The sequence below is a fragment of the Stomoxys calcitrans genome, chromosome 4 (genome assembly GCF_963082655.1).
Source record: "Stomoxys calcitrans chromosome 4, idStoCalc2.1, whole genome shotgun sequence".
In the NCBI taxonomy this organism is placed as follows: domain Eukaryota; kingdom Metazoa; phylum Arthropoda; class Insecta; order Diptera; family Muscidae; genus Stomoxys; species Stomoxys calcitrans.
The window spans coordinates 26930852-26951005 of NC_081555.1; the positions used below are offsets into that span (position 1 = coordinate 26930852).

Here is a 20154-nt window from a genome sequence, read left to right on the forward strand (position 1 = left end):
TCTGAAATCCCACGTGATCTGTCAAATACTAATGCATGAAAATCCTAACCTCAAAAAAATCACCCTTTAGCTGCTTAAGATTTGTCGTATTATGGCGAAAGGTGGTTAATATATTCATTTATCCGACGTGGTGGGTGGGCCGAACTTAATGTCTTTTTACTTGTTGTACTCCAACAGCATGTACTTCCAAGAATCACACCGCAGAGAATTCTTTTACAGTTAGACAAAGATGTACTGTTATTAAAGCATTTGAAGGGATTCTTGGACCGCGATTTCTTCTACATAAAAATTGTCAAATGGATTATGCTGTCCTTAATAAATCATTCATATATCTAAAATGTCTTAATACAATTTTTTTTTGTTTTAATAAAGAACAGATTCTAACTTCATCACTTTTTTTATATTTTTTGATCTACAAAATGTCCACCAGTCTTGTCCTGCCATAATCTATCCTCTACATGGTATGTGTGCGAGCCATCACACTACGCCTCCGAGACTATGTGAATAGGCTACGTCATAAACTAATCAGCTGTGACTTACGCTGCGATTCCAAACGTATCTCCAACATGGCATACGGCAATACACTAACCACCAAGATAATGACCAAGGATATTATCTTGGGTGTCTCACACATAAAACCATGGGCGGCAAATGTAATGCCCAGGCCAAGGAAACGCAATGCCTGCATTGGAGAAGTTACCTCGACCACATGATTTGTATGATTTAGAGTTACCAAAGCGAATAGCAAGGTTTCCCACATACCATTGCAGGCACCCCAGGAGGCAGCCAAAACATAAAAGAGAGCGCTGTCATCGCTGGAAGGCTTCCAGGTGGAGAGGGCCAATAAAAGACAGGAATGGAAGAAAAAACCGGCCACTGAAAAAAAAAAAACAGGTAAAGTTTAGCAAAATTGCACAAAAGTTAGATATTTTCAACTCACATATGACCACTAAACGTTTAGTATGCCTCAACAGCATACTAAGAGTGCAGGAAACAATGAGCTGCATGACACCCATGCCTATAATGGCTCCAGCCACCATACTTATTCCCAGGGAGCAGGAAACAAAAGCCTAGAATTTGAATTCATTGTTTTCTTTCTCATTCTCTTTTCTTTCCATCATACTCACCGTCAGAAAATCACTTAGAATATATGCCTGCTCTGTGCCTATAAAATAAGCCAGTGGGCCCGCAAACAGCAATGTATCCGTCATACCCTTGATGCGTTCATGACGAAATGTAGACTGCACCTTGCCCGCCAATACAATGAGTATGACCGAGGTCAAAGCAAATATCAGATATATCCCTATCAGGGTGGTGGATCCCGCCCTTGGCTTCTCCCTTATGAAGGGTGAAAATATGGTCTCATTGATTTCATCATCTTCTTTGGTCTTTGCGGCATTATATTGCCACAAGGGACACATATCGGCTCCACATATACGACTGCCATGTTCATCCAGATTGTAGTACTCCATCATGAAACCCGTCCTATGGTTCCACACATAGGGCGTACTGGGCACATAGAATTGTACCGCTTCTGCTTGAGGACCACTAGTGTTGGTTGTGGGTGCCACAGTGGCACTCTCTGTGGTCGAAGTAGTAGTTGTAGTGCTGCTAGTTGTTGTTGGGTCCGCTGTAGTCAACGGCGCCTTGCCCAAACAATTCCAATCTCTTGAGGTACACGACAGCACCATGGAGGCTATAATGGCTCCCACTATGATGCCAAAATCCTTGGAGGCCTGAAACCAGCGGGCCAACCTTCTAACTTTCTGATCACGATTGCAGGAGAGCTTATGCTCCTCCCACGAGTCCAAGGCATGCGTTGACATTAGAGTGCATTCGTGCTGGGAACAACTCAGTTTGCTGCCAAAATGCACTACCACAGCTATTTTGCTAATCCACGAGGGACTATGGGTCACACCCAATAAGATGTAAGCCGGCAGTAGGGTGTAGATCGAGGGATAGAGATGGCACAGCAGAAATAAACACACAGCCACGGAATTGACTCCCATCAAAATGGTATAGCCAAATTTCCTTATTAGTTTGGGCGTTACCAAGCACATGCCCGACGATATGAAGAAACAGAGACTCAACAGTAGCGAGCCTATATTGGGTCCCACCTGCAGCCATTGTTCTCGATGATGCCACACCGAATTGGAGCCTTGTAGGCCAAACAGGGGCACCAGCACGGCACACAATAGACCATGGGCCACAGCCAATAGGGTGAAACATTTGCCCACTTTTTGTCTTATGTGGGCTGGTACTTTATAGCGACAATTGCGATTGTTAAGTGAGATAAGGCGCCGTATAGAAGTGGCCCCTATGGAGCTGTTGATAGATTCTCTACGGCGGGATGCAGCCAGAGCAGCCTGCACATGATATGACGAAACGGGATTGATGCGATGCGATCTAGTCGATATGGGTGAATAGGCTGGAAGGTGCTGCAAAAAGAAAAGGAAATGGTAAAAAAGGAACATAAACAAAGTCTATTTAAATTAAGTACTAAAGTGAAACCATAACAGTATGCTTTAAGCTCAAGATATTAAAATCGTTTGTGACACCACAGGAGCAAGAGAAAGAATAGCCGTCCTGTACCTAGCGTTAAACCAGCTAAAGGGTGATTTTTTTGAGGTTAGGATTTTCATGCATTAGTATTTGACAGATCACGTGGGATTTCAGACATGGTGTCAAAGAGAAAGATGCTCAGTATGCTTTGACATTTCATCATGAATAGACTTACTAACGAGCAACGCTTGCAAATCATTGAATTTTATTACCAAAATCAGTGTTCGGTTCGAAATGTGTTCATTCACCGTAACGTTGCGTCCAACAGCATCTTTGAAAAAATACGGTCCAATGATTCCACCAGCGTACAAACCACACCAAACAGTGCATTTTTCGGGATGCATGGGCAGTTCTTGAACGGCTTCTGGTTGCTCTTCACTCCAAATGCGGCAATTTTGCTTATTTACGTAGCCATTCAACCAGAAATGAGCCTCATCGCTGAACAAAATTTGTCAAAATTTGAACACATTTCGAACCGAACACTGATTTTGGTAATAAAATTCAATGATTTGCAAGCGTTGCTCGTTAGTAAGTCTATTCATGATGAAATGTCAAAGCATACTGAGCATCTTTCTCTTTGACACCATGTCTGAAATCCCACGTGATCTGTCAAATACTAATGCATGAAAATCCTAACCTCAAAAAAATCACCCTTTATATCGCTTTTAAAGCGGTGATTAGATTAAGTTAAGTTGAAAAGTGGGTGTGGATTCTTATCCGCCCCATGCCACAATGGACATACACCTTATACGAATATAGTTATCGGTTTGTTGTCCGCTCTAAACCCAAAAACTATCCCCATAATACGGTACTGCAGGCCAATATCTGGGCGATCGCGGAATGCGTGAGGTAGTGTGGTGTTAACGCAAGGACGTAGAGTATAAACATCTTTAAGGACAGTAAACTGGCCATCAGGGTAATAACAGCCATGACGGTAAGATCACGGAGTGTAAAAAGGAGATGAACGCCTTCTCTGAGGTTGGAACGATCCTCATCGTTTGGGTGCTGGGCCATAACGGAGTAAGGGGGAATGAAATAGCAGGCGATTTGGCAGTGAAGGCCAGAGGACTGCTGTCAATAAAATTGTTTAACCTGAAGCCTTTCGGGTCGACACAGTCCGAGATAAGGCTATTGGCGACGAACGCCCATGTACCACTGTGGAACAGCGAAACAGTCGGTAGGACGGCGAAAAGACTAGTATTTCTTCTACAAGCAGGTTAAGTTCTAGAATAGGGCAAATCGGACTATATTTGGATATAGCTGCCATATAGATCGATCTGGCAATGGAGGGTCTTAAGCCTGTAGAAGCCGCATTTTTTCCGATTTATCAAACCGAATATGGATATGCCAGTGAGTTGTTTTAAGCCTCCAGACATCCGACTCAAATATGGTTAAGATCGAATTTCGGTAAAATTTTAAATGGTGAGTTGTTTTGTGCCTCCGACTCAAATATGGTTTAGATCGGAATATATTTAGATTATTATTATTGTCCGATTTCGCTGAAATTTGACATAGGAAGTTGATTAACGCCTCCCGTCGTCACACATAAATATGGTCTAGATCGGACAATATTTATATGTAGCTGCCATACAGGCCGATCTGCCCATTTAGGGTCTTACGCCCATAAAAGCCGCAATTATTATCCGATTTCGCTGAAATTTGAAATAGGAAGTTGATTACGGCTCCCGCCGTCACACCTAAATATTTAGATTTAGCTGCCATAAAGACCGATCTGCCGATTGGAGGTCTTAAGCCAAGAGAAACCGCAATTATTATCCGATTTCGGTAAAATTTGAAATAAGGAGCCTCCGACTCAAATATGGTTAAGATCGGACAATATTTAGATATAGCTGCCCAATTGATCGATCTGCCGATTGAGGGTCTTAAGCCCATAAAAGCCGCAATTATTATCCGATTTTGCTGAAATTTGAAATAGTGAGTAAATTAAAGCCTCCCGATATGCGACTTGAATATGGTTCAGGTCGCTCTATATTTAGATATAGCTGCCATATAGGGCGATCTGCCGTTAAGGGTCTTGAGCCCATAAAAGCTGAATTTATTACCCGATTTCGCTGAAACTAAAAACAGTGAGTTGAAACAGTGAGTTGTTCAAAGCCTTCAGTCTTCACATCTAAATATGGTCCTGATAGGACAATATGCCATATAGACCGATCTGACGATTGAGGGTCTTAGCCCATAAAAGCCGCAATTATTATCTGATTTCGATAAAAAAAAATTAAATAGTGAGTGATTTTAAGCCTGCAGACATCCGACTCAAATTCAGACCGGACAGTTCAGATCGGACTATATTTTGATATAGCTGCCATATAAACCGATCTGCCGATTGAGAGCCTTAAGCCCCATTTATAACCCGATTTTGCTTTAATTTGACACAGTGATTTGTATTAAGCCTGCTATCATCCAACCAGCATATGGTCCAGATCAGATTATATTTAGTTATAGCTGCCATATAGACCAATCTTCCTATTTGGGGTCTTAATTCCACAAAAACGGATTTGCTAAAACTGTGACTTGTATAAGAGTTCTAGAGACCTGAATCAAATATGATCCAGACCAGCCCTCATTTGTATATTATTGGGTTGCCCAAAAAGTAATTGCGAATTTTTCAAATTTTTTCACAGCTTGTGACTCTGTAATTGCATTCTTTCTTCTGTCAGTTATCAGCTGTTACTTTTAGCTTGCTTTAGAAAAAAAGTGTAAAAAAAGTATATTTGATTAAAGTTCATTCTAAGTATTGTTAAAAATGCATTTACTTTCTTTTAAAAAATCCGCAATTACTTTTTGGGCAACCCAATACTATGGATGTGGCTGTTATAAAAGGGGATGGTTAATTTATACATAGTGGGGGGTATTCAAAGCTCGACACGGCCGAACTTTTCACTTTTTTAACTTCTTCGAGGCTACTTTTTACTCTTTAACGCACACAACACGCCAATTACTCGTTTAGATGTATGTCCATAGTGGCATAGGGCGGATTAATATCCGCACCCTCTTTTCAACCGAACAATCCCGTGCTGTTCACATAACACGTAATCGTTTCCCACTATATGACCCTCATCTGGTTCAAGTTTGGTGCAAAGCTGGTCCCGTGCGGATACAAACCCAAGTGCTGAAGTCTGTTAGCTGCGGGGAAGAAGAGGGAACTAAAACCCAAAGCCCAAAGGACAGGGTACTAAAACTACCCTTTATCAAAGGAAAGAGTATTAAAACTACCCTTTTCCAAAGCACAGCGTACTAAAAGTACCCTTTCCCAAAGGAAAAGTTATTCAAACTACCCTTTTCCACAGGAAGGTGTACTAAAACTACCCTTTCCCAAAGGAAAGGGCACTAAAACTACCTTTTACAAAGGAAAGTGTACTAAAACTAACCTTTCCTAAAGGAAAGGGTACTAAAACTACCTTTTCCTAAAGGAAAGGGTACCAAACTACCCTTTTCCAAAGGAAAGCGTACTAAAACTACCCTTTTCTAAAAGAAAGGGTAGTAAAACTACCCCTTTCCAAAGAAAAGGGTTCTAAAACTATCCTTATCCAAAGGAAAGAGTAATTGAACTACTCTTTCCCAAAGGAAAGAGTAATTGAACTACTCTTTCCCAAAGGAAAGGATACTAAAACTGCCCTTTACAAAGGAAAGGGTACTAAAACTAACCTTAACAACCTTAACAAGGGTAGTACAAAGAGGGTAGTAAGGAAAGAGTAATTGAACAACGCTTTCCCAAAGAAAAGGGTACTAAAACTAACCTTTCCTAAAGGAAAGTGCACTAAAACCACCCTTTCCCAAAGGAAAGGATACTAAAACCGCCCTTTACAAAGGAAAGGGTACTAAAATTAACCTTAACAAATGAAAGGGTAGTAAAACTACCCTTTTCCAAAGGAAAGGGTACTAAAACGACCTTTTCCCAAAGGAAAGGGTACTTAAACTACTTACCTTTCCTAAAGGAAAGTGTACTAAAACCACCCTTTCCCAAAGGAAAGGGTACTAAAACTGCCCTTTACAAAGGAAAGGGTACTAAAACCAACCTTCACAAAGGAAAGGGTAGTAAAACTACCCTTTTCTAAAGGAAAGGGTTCTAAAACCACCCTTTTCCAAAGGAAAGAGTACTAAAACCATCCTTTTCCAAAGGAAATGGTACTAAAACTACCCTTTCCCAAAGGAAAGGGTACTAAAACTTCTGTTTTCCAAAGGAAAGGGTACTCAAACTACCCTTTCCCACAGGAAGGTGTACTAAGACTACCCTTTTCCACAGGAAGGTGTACTAAAACTACCCTTTCCCAAAGTAAAGGGTACTAAAACTACCCTTTTCCCAAGAAAAGCGTACTAAAACTACCCTTTCCCAAAGGAAAGGGTACAAAAACTACTCTTTTCCAAAGGAAAGGTTACTAAAACTACCTTTTACAAAGGAAAGGGTACTAAAACTAACCTTTTCTAAACTTTCCTTTCCTTTCCTTGGGGAAAGGGTAGTTCTTGTACATCTTCCACCTTCCTTTTCCAAAGCACAGCATACTAAAAGTACCCTTTCCAAAAGGAAAGATTATTCAAACTACCCTTTTCCACAGGAAAATGTACTAAAACTACCCTTTCCCAAAGGAAAGGGCACTAAAACTATCTTTTACAAAGTGAAGGGTACTAAAACTAACCTTTCCTAAAGGAAAGGGTACTAAAATCACCCTTTTCTAAAGGAATGGGTTCTAAAACTACGCTTTTTTAAAAGAAAGGGTAGTAAAACTACTTTTTTCAAAGGAAGGGTTACTACAACTATCCTTTTCCAAAGGAAAGGGTACTAAAACTACCTTTTCCTAAAGGAAAGTATTCTAAAACTACCTCTTCAAAGTTTATTTGATATCGATTCAAGCAACCCATTTCATTCGCCTCGTGCACATATTTGCCAATTAAACACATATCAGATTTTCCCAACACGCGCTCATTCATTAAACTCTTTTTCAGTTTCCCTCTTCAGCTGAATGCCAGCAGGGGTTTTTCTTGGCAAACGGATATGAATGAACTTTCCGTTTAATTCATAAATGTGCTCTGCAAAATCCTTTAAAAGCATTTTCACAGGAAATATGATTTTGGATTTTCTTTGTTGTTGTTACAGCATTTCTCTACATTACACCCCCCTCTCTCTCCCTCTCGCCATGACAGGCAAAGACAAAGTTACTTAAGCTGGCTAAAATGACGTCAATAAACTTTTAACTGTTGCTACTCACACCTTAACACATCCTTCATGTTGTGCCATTGCATGGAGAAGGGTGGGTAAGGTGGGGGTATAATATTTGCTTTATTTGTGTTACAGCAAAAAACTATAAAAACATTGTCTGTGTGTATACAAGCCACATGTGAGAAGGGTCAGAGATCTCTAGTGTGCAAAAGAGTGGTGATGTGCAACTAGTGTAGGCGTTAGCAATAGCTAGCGATTGTTGATTCCAGGAAAATCCTTTTGTATCCCCATCTAAAGGGGGGGTTTTTGATTTGCACTTTGGCACACACAGAAGTGTTTAACTCTGCTACTGCTTTAATGTTGGTTTTAGTTTTCCATTGAGATGAAAGATTATTTGCTGAATGTTTCCACTTGAAATATGGCTAAGAATAATTTTGTGTTTTTATGTTGTTTTTATTGCAAGACAAAAGGACGTGTTTCCTTGAAAGATTACATATCGGTTTGGTAATATTTTAATGGGTTTTGGCAACCATTTCTTTATCTCAATTTGGTGTACCAAGTATTTGAAATGGGATTGCTAAGGAAAGATTATTTCGGAGATATGCAAAGGAGTAGAGGTTTCATTATTATTATTATAATTAAATTTGGCAAAGGTTTTAAATATATGAAAAAAATAAATAAAATTTTCTAGAAATGATAGAAAATCATTAAAAGTAGTCTAAAAATTGTCAACATTTTTATTTCTATAGAAAAAGTGATGTTCAAAACACGAATTTTATAGAAAATGTTTAAAAACTGAAGTTTTTATACAAATGGTGCCTGAATAAGGATAGTTCACTGGCTCTACAGGAGGGTGATTAGATCAATACTTACTTACGCCTCAGTAGTTTGATGGACAACATAAGGTGCAACATAAGGACTTTACAACAGATTCAGAGAACATGTTGTCTTGCCATAGGTAGAGCGATGAGGAGCACGCCTACTAGGGCGCTGGAGACTATTCTAGATATTCGACCCATTGACATACAGATTAACTGTGACGCAACCACTGCGGCTATGAGACTTAAGGCGATGGGAGAATGGATTGAGTATGGGAGCAGCTCATACCATCGTGGTATAATCGATGCGACGATAGGAAACCCGAAAGGAAGGGAAGAGGTTTCCGATAGGATACCAGAATTGATCCTTGAGGTCGAGTGCGAGGCACTGCTGCCAGCGGCACAGTCTTGGTTTGACGAAACCCTAATATTGTCATCTGGAAGATCGTGTTACACGGATGGATCAAAGCTAGAGGACTAAATGGGTCTGGGGTCCACAATGAGAACGCAGGGACTGAGATCTGTTTTAGACTGCCTGTCCATAATACGGTCCTGCAGGCGGTGATCCCTGCGATCACGGAATGGGCGAGGTGGTGTGTTGTTAATGCGAGGACGTGGAATGTGAACATCTTTACGGACAGTAAACAGGCCATAAGGGCAGCAATAACAAGCAGGACGGTAAGGTCACAAATAGTCTTGCAGTGTAAGAAGGAGATTAACGCCTTCTCTGAGGATGGCAAAACCCGCATCGTTTGGCTGCCGGGCCGTAACGGAATAAGAGGGAATGAAAGGGCAAACGATTTGCCGGCGAAGGCCAGAGGACTGCCGATAATAAACTTGGTTAACCCAAAGCCTTTTGGGTCGACGCAGTCCGAGTCAAGGGCGTGGGCGATTAATGTGCATGCAAACCTGTGCAAAAGCGTAGGAAGCATAGGTAGGTAAGAAGGCGAAAATCCTATGGGAGATCCAGATCGAGAGAAGACGTGGGTATTACTGAAAGGAAGTAGGAAGGATGTCAGTATAGCTGTTGATATCATGACGGGACACATAGGACTACGAGCTCAGTTATATAAAATCCCTGCGACAAGTTATAGCATGTGTAGGGCATGCGGGGAAGATGATGAGGATGTTGATGACGGCTTTCGCGTCATATTGATAGGAACTTTCAATTTGTCTGCTTGGAAGAGTTTTTGGGTTAGGACGATTTTCTGGGTACTTAGACCCTATTTTTATAACCACATTCGTATTCTACTCTTCAATACCTTCTATTTGATACCCATATTTCCCTTATCGGTCCACTTTTAATTTTGGGTGGTGTTTTTAAGGTACCGGGAGAGGGTCCTTCCCCTTCCGATATCAAAAAACTATAAAGCCTATTCCTCCTTCCTAACTCAATTTGTAATCTTCTTCGGAATACCTTTCATTTGAGTTCCATATTGTCATCATCATCCAATAAATCTATTGTAGAATGTTTTGGGGCTCAGGCGGCCCCCAGTTACTTGGACCCAATTGGGAAAGGGTAGTTTTAATACCTCTTTCCTTGGGAAAGGGCAGTTTTAATACCCTTTTCCTTGGGAAAGGGTAGTTTTAGTATTCTTTTCTTTGGGAAAGGGTAGTTTTATTACTCTTTTCCTTGGGAAAGGGTAGTCTTATTACTCTTTTCTTTGGGAAAGGGTAGTCTTATTACCCTTTTCCTTGAGAAAGTGTAGTTTTAGTACTCTTTTCTTTGGAAAAGGGTAGTTTTAGTACTCTTTTCTTTGGAAAAGGGTAGTTTTGTTTTTATAGAAAATTTTATCAAATTTTATCAAAAATTTTATCAAATTTTATCAAAAATTTTATCAAATTTTATCAAAAATTTTAGGTTCGTGTAGCCACCCAGACTTTTGGTCCCAAAAATGGATATTGGTTTCGTGCTCTACTCTCAAATATATATATTTTTTTTCAACCCCAACTAAGCAAATAAACCCAGGTTAGGGGGGTTTATTGGGGGTGGGGCGGATCTCCAGACACTTGGTCCCGAAAATGGATACTGAATTTGTGCCTTTCTCTTAATTACCTTTCATTTGAGCCCCATATCACCATAGCTCGAAAATATGTCCCGTTATTAGGGTGTTTTGGGGTGGGGCAGCTGTCAAATTCCTTGGTCCAAAAATTGGACAACAGATTTGTTTTCTGCTCTTAAATACCTTTCATTTGATACCCATATTGTCCGAATCGGTAAACATGTTCGTTTGGGGGGGTTTTGGGGTAGGGCGCACATTGGTTCAAGTTCATTGAACGAGCGGCTAAAAATAGAAGAAGTTGTCGAAGGACAATGAAACTTGGCACATAGGCATTTTTTGTTTGAATCAAGAAAAAATGGAAAAATCAAAATGATCCGCCCACTTTTACGCCCACCTCCCATACAAAGTAAAAATTAAATTTTGACCTACGGCATTGTTTTTTGGCACATAGCATTTTTAAACACTCAGAATCATTTGTGTGAAATTTGAAAAATATCCGCCCACTTTTACGCCCACTTCCCATACAACTTGTATTGAAAAAGTGGCATAACTCCCTTGATTTTTAATGCATCAATTCAATTTTCACAAAAAGTAATTATTATAATTGTAGAATGGGCTCCTGAAAATATATACCTGATCCGCCCACTTTTACGGCCACCTCCCATAGAAAAAACATGAATAAATAAATTAAGCATAGTCTTTTAATAATTTTTTAACATCATTATCGTACTCCAATTTTTTGATTTGCAGCTTTGAGCGAAATCTATTTATAAATGGGTCTGAAGACAATAAAAGGTTATGCATTACATCTTCATTATCTTATCACTGCACTTGCCAATGTAATGTCAATTAGCATATCAATAATATTAGAAATGTATACCCAAAAGCAGAAATTTAAATCAGAAACTGTATATTGTTGTTGGTACTTAATGTATTACTTATTAAGCTCTAACGGAAAAGATTTTGTGCAATAAAGAGAGCAAGACATAATGTGTAGTTGTTATTGCATGCAACAACATAATAAATGAATGATAACACAGCACCTAATAGTCTATCGCTTGATCTTCTATTGTTGTTAACAGTAAAGAATTATGGCAACAACAACAACAAGCATGAACGAAAATTCACGTTTTCTTACTTTATCACTTTATAGTTTTTACTGTTTCTTTTGGAAAGGAGCAGGTATGAGCAGCTGAATTTTTTTTTAGCTTTTAGCTGAGACTTCAAGCTGTAATTTGACGTCTTTCGTTAAACAGCGCTCCACAGCGCTAAAAACATGCAGTCCACTGAAGTTGATGAACATTGAAATTTTGATGTTGTTTATATTTTGTTCTACGAAATTTTTTATGTGGCACTTTTTCCAACTTTTTTTAATGCAAATCTCATCTATGACAATTGCCATTTACGAAAATATACAACAAAGTCAAATGATAAGTTTACTGTGATTGTACCAAAAGATTGAATATACAGTAAATTTGCATGCCATTTTAAACAAGCGAACATATATGAACTTGGAGCGTGTCTGTCCAAAGAAATACTAAATATATCAGCCTAATATTACGGAATCATAATATTCAACTATCTGACAACAAAATACCAAAAAATTATCCAAATCGGCGAACATGAAAAAAATGAATTTCGGCCACTCTTGAACCAATGTGGGGCGTCCCCCCGGTTATTTAACCCCAAAGCTTTATACCAATTTTGTGTTTTGGGGTTACCATAAGGTGATGCACCCATCTCCGGGATCTAGCCTGTTTGAAAAATATGGTTAGGGGAGGGGGCGGCCCCTCGCGGATATCACAAAATGAAGTACTCTATTTTACCGGGTGGCTAAACTCGACCATCTGTGAAAATTTCATGAAAATCGGTTCAGCCGTGTTTTGAGTCTATTCGTAACAAACAAACAAAGTCATATGTAAAGGCAAAATTTTATTTTTATAGAAAATTTTTTCAAAATGTTTAGTTCTATGGAAAATTTTTTAAAAATTGCCAGAAAAGTTTCTATTCTCCTATGATAAGCTCTCACTTTACCATTTAACTCTTCTTTCGATGTCCAGACTACATTTTTAGAATTCCATATTTTTTTCTATTTTTAGCTCACATCACAATGAAAAAGTTCAAGGAAACCCTTGAACTTTTTGAATCACTGCACCATATAAAACTGTTGATTTTTTTCCCTTCACAATTTGATTTTTTCCTCTTCGTTAAAATATCATATTTTTGGCTTTCCAATTTCATGAAAATCACTGTCATTGGAATTGTAATTATTTTCTGAAGCGTAGGTGTATTTACTTCGTTATCTCTGATTTTTCCATTTCATTGACCCCCCTAGTCGGTCGTTTCACAGTCATAGTGTTGTGACGTTTATGACCCAACCTTGTGTCTGTTTGTTTTCAAACATTTTTTCTTCTCATTCATAAAAATATTACGTTGTAGCCCTTAACACAACAGAAACAGCACAGAACAACATGGCCGTATAATAAAATGTCCTTAATCCCAATTTCGCCCCCACATTACCAAAGGAACACCGCCCGAGCCATCAATCGTAAAACCCTCGCAATACTCACCTCCAGTACTTGATCATCCCAAATGTTGTGCGTTGCACCCGAACTACGTGTACGCAGCACCCGATGCCTGTTTGTCAATGAATGACGATAATGATGTGGATGTTGGTGTCCATGGTGTTTATGGCCCAATGCTGCTGCAGCAGCAGCACCACCACCCACACCTCCCATTAGACCGTAGTTAAGCAAAGTTGCACCACCCACCGGCAAGCCCCCACCCGAGGTTGCCGTGGCAGCTCCAGCCACTGTGCCACCAGTTGCTGTTGCTGTATTATAGGGGGCCATGCCGCCACCCATACCTAATCCGGCCATTAGATATGGATTGTATGACGAGTGCTGAAAAAAAGAGAGAGAGCACACAAAGAATGATTAAAGAGAAATACCGAACAATTTTCTATAGAAAATTTAAAAATAAAATTTTGCTAAATTTTTTGTGAAAAATGAAATTTAGAAAAAATTTTCTACAGAAATAAAATTGTGACAAAATTTTCCATAAATATTAAATTTTGACAAAGTTTTCTATAGTATTAAAATTTTGACCAAATTTGTATAAATACAAAAATTGACAAAATTTAAAAAAAAATTACAAAATTTTTTTGTAATAATAAAATTCTCATAAAATTTTGACAAAATTTTGTTTAAAAAAATTTGACAACATTTTCTGTAAAAAATTATACTTTGAAAACGATTTCTGTAGATATAAAATTGTGACAAAATTTTGGATAAAATTTTGTAAAAATTAAAAACTTTTAATTAAATTTTGACAAAATTTTGTAAAAAAAAAAATTTTTGACCAAAAGTTTTAAAAATTAAAATTTCAAAAAAATTTTAATAAAAAAATTTTCACAAAATTGTTGTTAAAAAAAATTAAATTTTGTCAAAATTTCCAATAAAAATAAATTTGTTGCACAACTTTTTATATTGTAGAAAAAAATTTTTACAAAATTTTCTTAAAAAAAAATAGCAAAATTTTATATAAAATAAAATATTGAAAAATTTTTCCTAAACAAAAATGTTGACAAAATTTTCTAAAAAAAAATAAAAATAAAAAAAATCTGATGAAATATTTTTTGACCTTTTTGTTAATAATATTGTGGTTTATAATCTGTCTTAAGGTCATGAGGAAAAAAACAGATGTGATTGTTTTCCCTCCCAAAATTGCAAATTTTGCCCATGAACATTCCACTAAGCAACAGAGGCAAACTTCTCACATATCAATGAGTGCAGTCCGATTCAAGTTTAAGCTCAATGATAAAGGGCCTCCTTTTTATAGCCGAATCCGAACGGCGTGCCGCAGTGCAACACCTCTTGGAGAGAAGTTTTACATGCCATAGTACCTCACAAATGTTGAAAGCATTAGGAGGGGAAAACCAACATTGAAAAATTTTTTCTGATGGTCTCGCCAAGATTTGAACCCTCCCCCTTACCCTAATTTTCAGAGACACCAGATCTCGGATGCAAAGCGAAGTTAGGTTAGGCTAGGTTTAAGTGGCAGTCTGCCATCAGACTCACTTAGACGTTTTCGTCCATTGTGATACCAAAGAAACAGAAGAAGGAAGATGCCTTCTAGTTCCTACCGTTGAAACATCCAGATCGCTTTAAAGATCCCAACAACTTGCGAATGTTCACATCCACTAAATCAGACAGATTCTCAAAGAAATGAGAACCTAAAGTGGAACTCCTTCTGACTGCTAGTGCGGGACACACACACTTAAGGCGTTCTTTAGTCTCTTCTTGTTCGATGTCCTCACAGCTTCTGCAAGAGTCGTTGCTGGCAAACTTCAGTGCATCAGCATGTTTTCCGATTAGACAGTTACCTGTCATGACGGACCCAATGACTGAGACGTCTGTTCTTCAAGTCTAGATTAGGCCACAGTGTTTTGGAATTCTCACAGCCTCGTCTTTGTGACCTTTTATCATTCTTTCCCTTTCAGGCTTGATTCCGAAGACTTAGGATATATGTCGCTAGAGGCATACCCACAGATTCTAGCATCCATGGAATGGGATATCTCTGTGGCCCGGCACCCCGAACAAGTGAATTTTGAACTGTTTAGCTATCTTCTTGAGAGATCTGCGACGGTCGAGGGTGGTTTTTGTGTTCAGAAATACATTCTCCAGGGATTTAATGGCTGCCTGGCTGTCTGAGAAGATATTTATGTCAATATCTTAGCCATTCAATCACTTCCTTAATTGCAAGGAGCTTCGCTTGATATACACTACAGTAGTCGGGTAACCTTTTAAATATGACCAGTTCAAGATCTTAAAAGTACACCCCAAAACCAACCTGGTCATTTAGTTTGGAACCATCCGTATAAAAGTCTATGTAACTTCTATTACCAGGGATATCGTAGTTCCAATCGGTTCTATCAGGAATAGTGGTACAGTACTTTTTATCAAAAAGCTGCTCAGGAAGGTTGTAATCCACACTGCCAGGAACGTCGGACATTGTATCAAGGATAACACAGTGTCCGTAGCCGCCACATGACCAATGATAAAGCTCCCTCACGGCAGTGGTCGCTGCAATTTGTCCAGCCACCATGTCCAAAGGCATATGATGTAGCATTTAATTCAGTGCATCAGATCTTGTCGTCCTCAGTGCGGCTGTGATGCACAAACAATCCATCCTTTGGATCCGCTAAAGTATTGAGCAGTAGGTGGACTTTTGAAGCGCCGTCCACCAGACCACAACACCATGTAGAATTATAGGTCTGACAACTGCAGTATATACCCAATGCTTGACACGCAGTCTAAACCCCCAACGTTTGCCAATGGCTCTCTTGCATGTGTATAGGGCAAGAGTGGCCTTGCTTACCCTTTCCAAAATGTTGGATTTAAAGTTCAATTTCCTGTCCAACAAAACACCCAGGTATTTTGAGCTTTCTGTAAATGGAACATTCTTACACCCCAAGGAGACAGGGTCCGCAGTAGGCACGGATTTATACCTAGACCACTGCGGTAGCCCACTTCGGTGTTGCACGTAAAGCTTGCTGAAGTATATCTCTTAGAGCGCTGGGAAACTTTCCCCTAATCGCAATTGCCACGTCATCAGCATACGCGACTACTTTTACACCTTTTTCTTCCAGAGACAATAATATATTGTTAGTGGCTATATTCCAAAGTATAGAAGGCACCTTTGCTGGTCCATCTTTTTAGATCCACAAATCCCAAGCCTGCTGTAATGCATCTTTAAGTAAGTTAGTTATTACTAGACTTTCTTACGGTAGAGTTGATGCCTAGAAACTCCACCTCCTTCATGATTGACGTCGGTTTTACATTATTGAAAGTACCTTCAATGTCAAGAAATGCTACCATTGTACATTCCTTGTCAACGAAATATAGCCGACTAGGTTGTTAATGGCTGTTTCAGTGGATTTGCCTTTACTATATGCATGCTGCTGCTGCGACAGGCGATCTCCAGGGATCTTTGCCCTAAGGTATGTTTCTATCAACATCTCTTCAATTTTCAGCATAAAGGATGACAAACTAATAGGACGAAAATCTTTCGCCTTCGTGTGGTAGGGGTTGCCTGCTTTCGGAGTGAATATGACCTTTATGTCCCTCCATCCCACAGTTATATATGACATTCTGATACAAGCAGAGTATATCTCCCTAATAATCCAGTCTATCAGGCACAGCTTGTAATTCAGCCGGTGATACATCATCAGGGCCTGACGACTTAAAGGAGTCGAAACTTTTTATCGCCCAAAGGATTTTCGGCTCAGACACAATTTCCCTATAGCCTCCGACGAATGCATTTCAGGGACAACCTCTTTTGGCGCCACGTTGGAGAATTTCCAGGGAACGGAGTAGTTCTAGTGTCTCCTCACTACACATTGTCCCTACATTCTCTGACTTCTCAATATACTCCACCGTAATAGTTCTCGAGGACAGAATTTTCCTTAGTCTAGAGGCCTCAGATTTATCCTCCATGGAGCTGCAGAATTCTACCCAGGATTTGTTCTGAACCTTTCTCAGCTCGCCCTTATATTTTCTTATCTAAGCCTTATAGATGTCCCAATCGGTGGTGCTCTTGCGGCTATTGCTCTGTTGAAGAGTTTTTCTGCAGTCCTCCCATAGACCAGCCAGCTCTGGGGTCCACCATAGCGGTCGCTGTTTGTCCCTTGGCTTGGCACTAGGACATGCTGACAGAAGCGAGTCATTCAGGGCCTTCGCAATCCACTTGACCGCTATGTTTATTTGCTCCGCAATTACCACTTCCTTTTCTGGTCTAGAAGGGATAAACGTGCAGAATTTGTGCCGAAATTTATCCCAATCCTCCTTTCTGCTGTTTAGCCTAGGGATCATTTCTGCAGTATTTTCTCCAAGTCTGAAACTAATATAACGATGATCAGAGAAGCTTTGATTATGAGATAACCCACCAAAAATATTTAAAGACCAATCACGACAATGTGGGACTCAAATGAAAGGTAGTGGAAAACGAATCTGATATTCAAATTTGGAGTTAAGTGTTTTGGGTATCCGCCACACCCTCAAAACAACGCCGAAAGAGGACAAATTTAGTGATCATAGCAATCTGTGGCTCAAATGAAATTTCTTCGGTAGCAGAGCATCAACATTCGATAAAAAAAAAATTTCATTGGGCCTCCCCAAAGAGGACAAATTTACCGACCATAGCAATATGCGGCTCAATAAAAGATATTTAAGAGTAGAATTCGAATCTGATATATATTTTCAGGATCAAGTCACCGAAATGGCCTCCCCAACCCCCTAAACACCACCTCCCCAAAGCCCTCAAACCGGCGGCCCTAGTTGCTGATGATTGCAATAAGGGGCTCAAATGAAAGGTATTTGAGATTAGAAAACGAATTTGATTTCCTTTTTTGGGGCCAAGTGATTGGGGAACGACTCATCCAATATACCCGACACCCCTAAACCAATGGCAATATCGGGTTCAAACTAATTATATTTGAGAGTAGAACACGATGCATATATTTTTACAGGACTAAGTGTTTGGGGGACCGACCCCTACACCCTTAAATCGTACAAATTTACCGATCATGGCAATATGAAGCTCAAATGGAAGATATTGGGGAAAAGACCACGAAATTGATACCAACTTTCAGGACCAAATTTCTTGAGGTCACTCTATTGTATGTGCGTAACAATAACCACCCTATTGTCTATAACTTTTGAAAAAACAAATCTCTTAACTTACCTTTCTATGCTGCATTCGTTCTCTTTCACGACTGGCCTCACGTGCCAATTGTTCTCGCATTTCACGCTCACGCCGTTTTTCGCGTTTGCGCTCAAGTTGCTCCAGCTCATGTAGATTAGGTAGACTGCCCATGTTGCCAAAGATTTTGTTTTGTCTGCTTTGATGTTGGGTTGTTGGCAACAATGTTGCCAAAGTCCTTTGGTGTTCAAAAGGAGTTCAAACAGAGACAAGTCTAAAGTGTTCAACAAATAGGGACACTTTAAAAAGCAACGAGTTTACCACACCGCAATAAGGGACACAAAGAACCCCAATTTAGGGTGATGAATAATAACATTGATGTTCCATGCTGTAACTGTGTTGCCGTTGATGTTTTTGACAGCTGACCATATTTGCCAGACGTCCTTTTCATCTTTCACTTGCTATTGGTCTCAATTTGCTATTGCGGGTGTAGCTCCATACGGCGGCCAGGCAAAAGAAAAGTGGTAATTAGGAGCTGCCAAGCATTGTGTTTAAAATCCCATTTCTGGTGTTGCTTGCTAGTAGGGGTCTTGCGAGAACAGCGAGGGATAATGATGTTGATGATGACGATGGCGACGATGGCAACGATGGCTATGGCTTTGGTGATGTTAAAAACTAACAGCACATCTCTGTTGTAATCTTGTACCTCTAATGACACCAAATAATCCTGCAAAGAAATTGATAACAAAGGAAAAATAAATGATGAGGATCATGAATTGTTAACAAGCCATTCTGATGGGCCGCTGATGTTGCTGCTCCCTCTTCTTCTCCTTCTCTGGAGCAGTAATGGCGGCGTAGTAAACATTTCCATAATTAAAAGTGACAGCAGTCATTTGTAGCTGACTGTGCAGCTGGGTCCCTAGCCTTTGATTTGCATTTGCCAGGCAAACCAAAGAGTTTGAGTATCTCAAGGGATTTAAAGGTTAAATACCAGAACCAGAGGAGCATTAGATAACATTCAACTTGAGCATGAGCAAGAGCATGGAAAAAGTTTTGTTGAACAAACTTTGGATGTTGGTAATAACAATCGTATTATTCTTCATTTCATGCGAAATAATGTTATTAATTAGACATTTAGGTCATCATCTATGCGAAGGAAGAATTAGCAGCAAAACTAAGTAATGGGGGCAGCGTGGGAATATTTGCGAAATTAATGATAATTTACATCAAATCTGTAGGGCGGGCTATGAGTAAATCCCACTTAAACTGATGAATGTGCCACATTCATTATATGAGGCAAAGGGTTTAGATCTGAAAAGGAATGATGATAAATCTTAAGGTCATTTGTTTTAAAAACAAGAAATTTTATACATAGTGAATGAGGATCACTGGTGTTTGAGTTTATTTCAAAGATATTACTGCCCTGTAACAAATGAGAGAGATGATGAGTCGTACTTGGGTGCGAAAAGTCTCCCACAAGGATCCTATGGTACGGCCACTAGGGTCGAAATGCTGTTGAAGCCCATAATGCGGCATACAGAGCAATCCTGCAGTCAGTAGATACCCGCCAGACTCGAAAAACATTTTTTCCTCAGAAGCAAGATATAAAGGAAAAGACGTGACAATGAGCGAATCGTGAAGTTCAAGAGTCGGAATGAAGACCGGAAATTTTACCAATAAATAAAACATCTAACCGATAGCTTTAATAGGGCCACATCCTTTGGCGAAGACAAGAAGAAATTGTGGTAAGAGATAAAGGTAGTATTCTTCGAATATGCACATACCATCTTTTTTTTACTACAAAAGTGCTTTTGACAAGCCTATAGATTAAAAACTATTTAATCTAGGTCTGAGTTTGGTATCCCCGAAAAATTGGTAAAACTATACAGGACGA

General features: G+C 39.4%; 1 protein-coding gene across 1 annotated transcript in view; it reads right to left on the reverse strand.

Annotated features, from left to right (window-relative positions):
• Positions 1-411: 411 nt before the first annotated feature.
• LOC106091352 (uncharacterized) overlaps positions 412-20154 on the reverse strand; it is a 129560-nt gene continuing 109817 nt past the window's right edge. Inside the window, exons 2-6 of the mRNA XM_059368135.1 lie at positions 18303-18987; positions 13130-13462; positions 1128-2438; positions 941-1070; positions 412-876 (exon numbers count right to left, since the gene is read on the reverse strand). Coding sequence (XP_059224118.1) covers positions 515-876; positions 941-1070; positions 1128-2438; positions 13130-13462; positions 18303-18434 — 2268 coding nt within the window. The 5' untranslated portion in view covers positions 18435-18987 and the 3' untranslated portion in view covers positions 412-514. The remainder of the gene's footprint in view (positions 877-940; positions 1071-1127; positions 2439-13129; positions 13463-18302; positions 18988-20154) is intronic.